This window comes from Pyrgilauda ruficollis, unplaced genomic scaffold, assembly GCF_017590135.1.
Source record: "Pyrgilauda ruficollis isolate IOZ18807 unplaced genomic scaffold, ASM1759013v1 scaffold61, whole genome shotgun sequence".
Taxonomy (NCBI): domain Eukaryota; kingdom Metazoa; phylum Chordata; class Aves; order Passeriformes; family Passeridae; genus Pyrgilauda; species Pyrgilauda ruficollis.
This window is the reverse complement of record NW_024527822.1, coordinates 52180-61290: the sequence shown is the minus strand read 5'-3', so window position 1 is coordinate 61290 and position 9111 is coordinate 52180. Positions and strand designations below refer to the sequence as shown.

Sequence of the window (9111 nt, the reverse complement as noted above, 5' to 3'; positions counted from 1 at the left end):
AGTTAATAATTTCTGGTTTCACGAAATCTTCTCTCTGAAGGCTTTGAAAGATCTTGCAGAGAAAGTTTTGTAGTGTTTCATCTCAAAGGTTTTGTAGTGTTTCCTGGCACCTTGATTGTATTTGTTTTCAGCTGCTTAAAATCAATCCTGAGGTGCTGTTTTTTCTGGTGGGGTATTTTGTTTCACTGTCTGTACAGTGTGGTTCATATGAGCTGAACTTTCTCTTTATATCTTCACTTGTGAATATGGTTCAGCACCCAGGAATGCCTGAGCTCCTTTCCATGCCATATATAAATAGTGCACAGTTATTTCACAGTTTCACATTCAGCGTGCAGGCTTCCAACAGTATTCCCAAACCCCTCTCTGTTCCCATAGCATTCAGGTTCTTGATGTGACTCAACATCAATTACAGCAGAGGTTTATCCCAGGCCAAGCAAGCTCTGATTTGTGACTCCTGTGCGTTGTCATCCTCGTTCCTGGTGGTCGGCGTGAAGTCAGCAGTGCTCAGGGCTGCTCCTGTGGGTTTTCCCAGACCTGTGATGAGTTCAGCTCCGTGGTCAAGCTGACAGCTGAGTTCCAGTACCTTGAGCACGTCCAGCAGTGCTGGCTCAGTCCGTGGAAGGAAGTCAGAGAGGCTCCAGCTGGATGGATAACTAGCAGCCGGCGTCCCGCTGCCCGACGGAGATAAGGGGCTGGTCAAAACCAGGGGAATTTTTAGACTCTCTCCCAAGTGTTGCCTGTCTTTTGTTTGGCACAGGACTTGTCATGTCTCCCTTCCTGCGTATTGGTTTGTCCAACTACGACAGTGGCCCTTACCTGCCGTCCCAGGGGGAGGTGATTAACCCCTACTGTGCCGTGATGGTTAAAGAAGCCGTGGAGTCAGGTAAGAGGGGAGGGGTTAAGTGTGGATGGGGGCTTCTCTAAGTCATGTCTGTGCTTTTCTGTGTCATTTCCTGTGTGTAGATAACCAGAATGAACCATAAAATATGTTGGCTTGGAAGAGACCTCAGAGACCATCCATTTCCCACCCCACTTTATAAAGATTTGTGAACCCCTTTGTGTGTCCCAGCACAGTGCAAGTTTGGGTTTGGTGTGGTCTGCAAGGCAATCTGATTTTAAGATGGTGGCAAACAAATTTGTATTTCCAATTTGAGGATATTATCAGCTGCATTACAAGCCCCAGCATGTGACAGAGCAGATGAGCTGAGCTGTATTCAGTTTCACCCTTCCATGGCCAGTTGTTGGTTTGTCAGTGGGACTCCAGGCAGGTGAAATCTGAGTGCGCTAAAATATTCTGGCAGGGTCATCTTTGTTAATCACTTTTTGGGGGGAAACTGACAGACCCAGCCACTTCCATAATTTAAAAAAAGAAAAAAAAGAAAAAAAAAGCTACTCAAACAGCCCAGCCTCTGCAGAAATAGTTAATTTATCTGTGTAATTGCTGTGCTGTACAAAAGGTTTGAAAATGAAACCTCCTGAGAAGCTGTTTGCTGTGTTTGAATATATGGACTGTTGCACATTTATCCTGATTGAACAACACTGATGAATCCTCCTTTGGAAAACATTTATTATATGTCTTATGCATTAAAATAATTCCAGTGAAAGGATGAAAAGTTCTCCAGTTGTGCTTTCGAAGGATCACGAAGAGCAAGACCTTCAGTGTTAGGGAGTTTCTCATTTTGGCTGATATTACCTTAAATCTTTGATAAAGTTCTAATTTGACTGCTGTGATTCTTTGAAAAATAAAATCCACTCAGAAATCCCTATTTATTGAGAATCCCCATGACTGTAATCCCCAGAGGATGTTAAAGTAGTTTTAAAAAATTATAATTTTAAAATAGTTCCGTATTTCACTGGGGTTCATTTTTTGTTTAAGATTCAGCATTTATCACATTGAACTTTGTCTTGCCTTAAATGATACTTCAAACAATAATGGAAGATTTGGTGAATAGTAAATTCAAAAGGAAAGAAAATACTGCATGACAAGATATCCCTAAGATCTCACTTTTATCAGAAAATACGTTCTATTTTAGCTCTGTGCAGAGCTTGGCTGTTTGCTTTAATGAGGCTTTTGAAAGCCATAACTCAAATTGAAATCTGTGTCAGGTCAAAAGTGAATAAAATCAACTTGGTCAGAACAGACCTGTATTTATTTGTCTGACACAGAGCTGAAAGTGTTTTCTGGTATCCAACAAACACAAAAGTATTTTCTAAGGGATATAATTTTTGTGCTCCTCAGAGTCAATAATCATTATAGTAATTATATTTATTTTAATTATTACTGTAATATTTATAATCATTTTAATTATTATTTTTATAATAAATCCTCTACCAGCAAGAAATAAAAAATTGTGTTTGAAGGAACTTTTCTCCATTAGTGAGGGCTGAGCACAGGAAAGTGACTTTCTGCCATTAGGAGATTTCTGTTTGCTGGGATGAAATTTCATCTGGTGGAGGCTCAGAGCATGGTGGGACAGCCAGAGGCACTCATCTCATCAGTGAAGCTCCTGGGGCTGATTCACGTCACACTCCCCTCCTAGGGTGGGCTGAAGCACCTGTGAGAGGTGTTAACCTGCTGGAGGGTGTTTAAATGTGTGGATGGACAACTTTACCTTAGGGGGATTGAGGAAAGTGAGGCCATCACGGAATCCATCCACCCTCTAATTCCCTGATACTGATGTGTGAGCAATCCCAGCCTGAGGAACGCATCCGTGATGAGTGTGGTGAATCACACCCTGGAAAAGCTCCCCCTGACCAGACAGACCACTCAGAGGTCTCTGTCTGACGTGCAGGGAGATGAGCCTGACTCCAAATGCCAGGAATGCTCTCCGTGACCATCCCAAGGAGCTGTCATGCTCTAACAGGCTTCAAGAAGGCAAAAGGTCTCCAGACAAGCATTAACTAAATATATTTGAGGTAGAATCATGGAATCATTAAGATTGGGAAAGACCTCCAATAACGTCAAGTCCAGCTGTTAATCCAATGCTGCCAGTTCCTCTGCTAAACTGTGTCTTATTCCTGCTTCATGATTATTTTTATTTTGGTCATAATTTGCTCTCCAGTTCCCTGGTTTGACAAAGCAATTGCTGCTCAGTTGTAATTGGATGAAAAAAAATTAATTTTTTAAAATATATTATATATATATATATATATATCACTGATATACAAATTGTGGCTAAAATTTTGGCATGATCAAGGAGTAGGAGTGGACCAGCTGCACAGCTGGTGAGAGATGCAAATCTTCCTGGCCTTGTGCACTGACACTTGGCCATGGAGGAATTTTTCAGGGCAGAAACGATTGCTGAGCAGGGCAGGACATGCCTACATGTTCAAGTCCAAGGAACAACCTGGTCTAGTGAAAGTTGTCCCTGCCCATGGCAGGGGGATGGAACTGGATGGTTTTTAAGGTCCCTTTCAACCTAAAACATTCTGTGGTTCTATGTTTTGCACTGGCAAAGTGTGGGGTTTTTTGGTTTTGTCTTTGTTTGATTGGTTGGCTGGGTTTTTGCAAACAGAACAGTGGTAGATGATAAATATATTTCCAAAAACAGGGAGTTTGACTTTGGGCTCATGCCAGAGGCTGTCCCTTGTCAACCAGCCATAATGAAAAGGTCACTGGTCCCCAGGGATCTGGGAGTGATTAACATCCTCTGTGGACACAGGGATATCACAGCAAGACCACAGTGAAGAATTTCAGAAGTTCTGGATAGATCTTGGGCAGCCTTATAAATTTTTCTACTTGCTTATTTTGTAAAAAGGGTCTTGTCACATTATAATGCAATCTGAAAAAAAAAACCAAAACAACAACCAAAAAAACCATGAAAAACAAACCACACCTCCATACCATTGGAGGTGTTACAGCAATTTATAACTGATGACAAAATATTTCAGAAATTATATGTGCTTCTGAGATATAAAAAGAGTCTGCCCTTTAAAAGTGGCTTCTGCCTTCACAAGCCACCTGGCCAGGTGCCATTTTGCCACCTGCCTTGGTGACATTTGCTTCATGAAGGCTCCTGCTCTGTGTTTGAACTCAGCAAAGCCTCCAGGAAAAGCACTCCCAGCCACAATGGAAGCTGCTCCCCAGGAAAGACAGTTGCAATTTCATTTTTCGGGAACCTGGGGTTAGATTAATCCCTGGCAGAATTCCACAGCCGTCAGCGGGGACGCACCAGGGTGACTGTCTGATCCCATATATCGGGCAGTTCATTCACATTCCAGGGTTTGTTTATTTAAGCCTGGTGTCCTGGAGTGTAACACAAATGAAAGCACTTGTTGTGCAAGTGCTGTGTTTCACTTCTGTGGCTTTTTCACTGATGCAGCAAAGAAATGATGGTCCTTTGCTGAGATTTCTGTTTCCTGGGATGCTGGAAAGTTTATGTCTCATTTTTGTCTCGGATTTTTTGTGAATTAGTCCTCTCATTTAGGGAAAAATTTTCTTCGTGTTACCTTCCAGCTGCATGTTCTTTTCCATCTGGAATTATTGGAAATAACAGCAGGGTCTTTAGACAGGGGTCACAGATCTGCTGCTTTTTTTCTCTTTTTCCTTCAGCTTCAGCATTTGATGGGTTGAACATTTGCAGAGGGTAACTGTGATATAGAATTTACCTTGAGTAGTCTTGAGTACCAAGACTTTTACAGGGCTGTATGAAGTAAAACTGGCTCTGTGAGATAAATCTGGCTGAGGCTCTTTTCAGAGAGACCCAGTTAGAGAAAAACCTCTGCAAACCTCAGAGATACCCATTTTTTTACCCATATTAAGATGCTGTGAAGGAAGAGGAATTAAAGCATTAGGAAAGTTTGCTTTGTTGAAAACTCTACATCCCTGTGGGATAGTTACAGGTCTGCATGACAGTTCATGTTCTAACATCCCTTAGTTGGCTACTGGGCTGGACATTCATCCCAAAGTGCACCCAGCTTTTGGGGGGTTTGAAGCAAACCTGTCTCATTTTGCAGTGCCTTGGGACAGGTGATAAACAAGGTAATTGTCTGGGATGGGATTCACCTGATTAGAAGTGGGTGTTTATGGTGTTGGGGTCAGATGTGGGATCTCCTGAGCAGAACTGGTGGGGTCAAGGGTGGAAATTACCTTTTTAGGGTAGATGTCTGTATTTGGTCTCATGAACCGCCCTCACTGCATGGATTTGTGCTCTCCCTCTCAACAGAGAATGGCCAAGTGTATGTGCAGAAGAAGCCCACCATGTACCCACCCTGGAACAGCACTTTTGATGCCCACATCAACAATGGCCGGGTCATGCACATCGTGGTCAAGGACAAAAGTGCTGAAATGGTCTCGGAGACGACGGTGGAGCTGAAGGTGCTGGCAGAGAGGTGCAAAAAGAGCAATGGGAAGACAGAGATATGGGTGAGCATCACTCTCTTCTCCTGCAGGATGGGCTAGGGAGCTGCTGCAAGGCAAGGGGATGTGTCCTTGTGTCCATGCCAGGCTGTGGCTGTCACCAGCAGCACAGTGGGGACTGGCTGGAATAATGATTTGAGACTACTTGGGTGTGACTTGAGGGAGAGCCTTGTCAGGAGAGAAGAGTTTGGCACTTTTGTTTTAATTGAAACCTGCCCTGTGCTAGTGAGGATCCTGCTTCAGGTGAGTTGTGTCCACGAATTAATCTTGGCTGAGGAAACCCACTGGGAACAAGTCTTAGTATGACTGGCTGAACATGAGTTATTTTATGTTCTCTGGGGAAACAGCTTTAAAAATTTTATCTGATACCAAGTAGCTGATTCACAGCTGCCTGAGTTCAGAGTTATGTCAGAGCAACTCCTTAAAAATCACTGAAGTTATGGTGGTGTAAATTTGAACAGTCTTCACAAGAATGATAATGTAAGGTTGTGTTCCCTGCTAGTCCAGGCAAGAAAGATCCTGGCAGAAATCTTTAAAATGCAGTATCCAGCTTATACATAGTCCGGTGGATTCAGATTTCCAAAGACACTTATGGATGATGAGTCAGGTAGGTGGGAATTGCCAAGTCCAGAGGGGAGGCCCCAAAAAATGCTTGAATTACACAGAATCACACAGAATGACTGGGTTGGAAGAGACCTTCAGGATCAGCGAGTCCAACCCAGCCCCAACACCTCAACTAGACCATGGCACCACAATAATAAGCTTGTGGCATCCCTCAGGTTGACTGTAAAGAAGTTAGACTTGCAGAACTGAGTGCCTAAAAGATTTCAGCATCACCTGTCTGAAGCTGGCTGGGTTTTTTGAACTGCTCCCACCTTCCCCTTGCAGGATTCATTGGGAACAAGTTTTCTCTGTGGATCGTGGTGGTCCTAATTTGGTGTCTAAAAAGCTGCCTACATTTCTGTGGTTTAATCTCATTCATCTCTCCTATCATGCTGCTCTGAGTGTTTGATATGAGGTGATCAACCCTCCTCTCTCTGTAGTTGCTCCTACCCTACCTTGCTGCCTCACATGGGTATGAGCAACCTGAAAATTAGCACTCATTGCTGTTCATCAGTTCCCACTGGGAAAAGGAGATCGCTTGGAAGTCACCTGAAAAGATTTTTCCTTCTCTGAATGACTTTTTAATGGACTTTTTTTCTTGTTTTTCACTCATCTCAACCAGCTAGAACTGAAGCCTCAAGGGCGAATGCTGATGAATGCGAGATACTTCCTGGAAATAAGTGGCAAGTGATTCTGTTTGTTAAGTTATAGCTGTGATTTCTGGGCTGTGGGGCAGACATGATGTCTTCACTAAAAGCAATGCCTATGTTATTACTGATTGATCCATCACAACAAACATAACTGTTTGAAACAAAAACTCCAGAAAAGTAATTTTTATTGTGTGGTGACGCTTCTTCTGTGATTTGCAAGACAGATTTTTTGGCTGGTTTACCACTAAATGGCAGATATTCCCATTATGCTAAACAAGACAGAACAGATACATAAGGAGGCAGCTCCCTCTGAAATAATTCTGCTTTATGTACTACAAGAAATTCATGGAGAGGCTGGAGCTTGTCCAGAGAAGGGAATGGAGCTGGGGAAGGGGCTGGAGCACCAGGTGGGGCTGAGGGAGCTGGGAAGGGGCTCAGCCTGGAGAAAAGGAGGCTCAGGGGGGACCTTGTGGCTCTGCACAACTCCCTGACAGGAGGGGACAGCCGGGGGGATCGGGCTCTGCTCCCAGGGAACAGGGACAGGAGGAGAGGGAACGGCCTCAGGGAACAGCCTCAGGATGGCTATTAGGGAAAATTTCTCATAGAAAGGGCTACATTCTGCTTTGTTGAAGGAAATGGGTTTAATTCAAATGCTTGGTCTTATTCTCCCCTCTTTGTTGACAAAATTCTTATATCCTCAGGGGCAGGGTGAAGCTGTGAGGTGCAGATACCTGGAAGGCACTTCCATTTGTAGAAACAGAGAAGCACTGAAAGCAGCCATGGCCATGCTGATATTTCCTTAACCATCCTTACTTTTAATGTAACCTGGACTGATGTTTGTGTATTAAAAGGCGTTAGGGAGGCTGAAGCATAGAAAATGCAAGTTGTACTCCTATAACTAATATCAAGATCAGCATCAGATCACACAGGGGGCCAATTCCCACAGGTTACTGTGCAGTGCAGGAGTGAAACTAAACAGAGATTGATTTTCTGTGTGAATTTCAGATTTGTAGGCACAAGCACATGTAGAAGTGCATGTGAAGTCAGAATTGGTTTGTTTGCTGTCCCAAAAAGCTTAAATAACTGTGAATTACAGCAAGGACACAGCAAACAGCAAGGCAGGTGTTGGCATGGAAAAGTAACAAGAATGTCCTGGGACATAAATATGTGCTTACTGACACATGTATATGGACACAGAAAGGATTCTGTTAAATACCCATAAATATATATACGTATATGCACATATACACATGTGTGTTTGTGTCCATATATCAGTAATTATTCATTTTTATGTAATTTCATCCTTTTTTAGGGCATGCTTCTTCAGTACTGTACAGAGTTTTATGTTTAAATTACCTCTCCTTGGGAAATTTTTGTTCTAGGTTTCAAAAGCAGTGTTATGAATAGTCAAGAGAGCTCAGTGTCCCAAGTCTGAAGTCATTTTAGTGTAGGAATGGTAGATAACACCCCTCCAAATGAGACTTTTGTGGGTTTCATAAAATGGTATTTCTTTGAGTATTTGTTACCATGAGTGAATCATCAGCTTCAGTCACATAGTATTTGGGCAACTGCATTTTCTGAAGGCACCTGATCAGGACAGGGTACACTTAAATCTCTTTCCTCTCCTCCCAGATGCAAAGGACCTGGCTGACTGTGAGACTGAAGGCTTCTTCTCCTTGCACCAGCGCAGGGGAGCCATCAAACAGGCCAAAATCCACAACGTCAAGTGCCACGAGTTCACAGCCACCTTCTTTCCACAGCCCACCTTCTGCTCTGTGTGCCACGAGTTTGTGTGGTAAATGGAAAAGGATCTGTGCTTCTTCTCCTTTTAACCCCAGGAACCAGTTCTGGTGTCCGTGTGGCACTTGGGAATGTGGTTTAGTGTTGGACGTGGCAGATCTGGGTTAGTGGTTGGAATGGATGATTTTAAAGGTCCTTTCCAACCTAAAAAATTCCATGATTCCCTATTAAATGTCTGTGCTCCTCCTGTAAGACCCTTGGCATCTTACTTGTACAGCTGTTGCATCACTTTTAAGGATGTGGTTTGCAGTTGTAATTCCAACTGTGAAAAATTCCCCACAGTTTTTAATATATTTTTTGCAAATATTTTTGGGTTTGGCAAAATGCACAAAGGCATTTCTCATCGGTCCAGTTTGCTGTTTGGATATCATGAAATTCAGGATGTGAATGTGTGCTGAAAAGGCTGTGAGAACCATAGAGAATCACTCCACCATTAGATTAAATGAGGATAATGAAATTAAATAATCTCTACAAAGAGTGATAAAAAGCAAAGCAATTTGGTTCTCCTTCTTTGATAATTATTGATCTCCTTTCTTCTACTGAGGCTTCCAGAAAACTCAGGATTAACCACTGCTCTGTTCATTTCAGGGGTCTGAATAAGCAAGGCTATCAATGCAGACGTAAGAAACTTTCTTTTGTTTTCTTATTGTCATTATTTACTTAATCTTTTCTTGAGGAATTTATTTATTAACACATGAC

The 9111-nt window shown here is 42.7% G+C and overlaps 1 protein-coding gene across 1 annotated transcript in view; it reads left to right on the top strand.

The window, feature by feature from the left end:
* Nucleotides 1-334: 334 nt before the first annotated feature.
* Nucleotides 335-9111, top strand: part of PRKCQ (protein kinase C theta) — a 36446-nt gene continuing 27669 nt past the window's right edge. The window contains exons 1-5 of the mRNA XM_041483725.1: nucleotides 335-883; nucleotides 5166-5365; nucleotides 6585-6645; nucleotides 8245-8407; nucleotides 9001-9032. Of these exons, the coding sequence (XP_041339659.1) occupies nucleotides 766-883; nucleotides 5166-5365; nucleotides 6585-6645; nucleotides 8245-8407; nucleotides 9001-9032 (574 nt within the window). The 5' untranslated portion in view covers nucleotides 335-765. The remainder of the gene's footprint in view (nucleotides 884-5165; nucleotides 5366-6584; nucleotides 6646-8244; nucleotides 8408-9000; nucleotides 9033-9111) is intronic.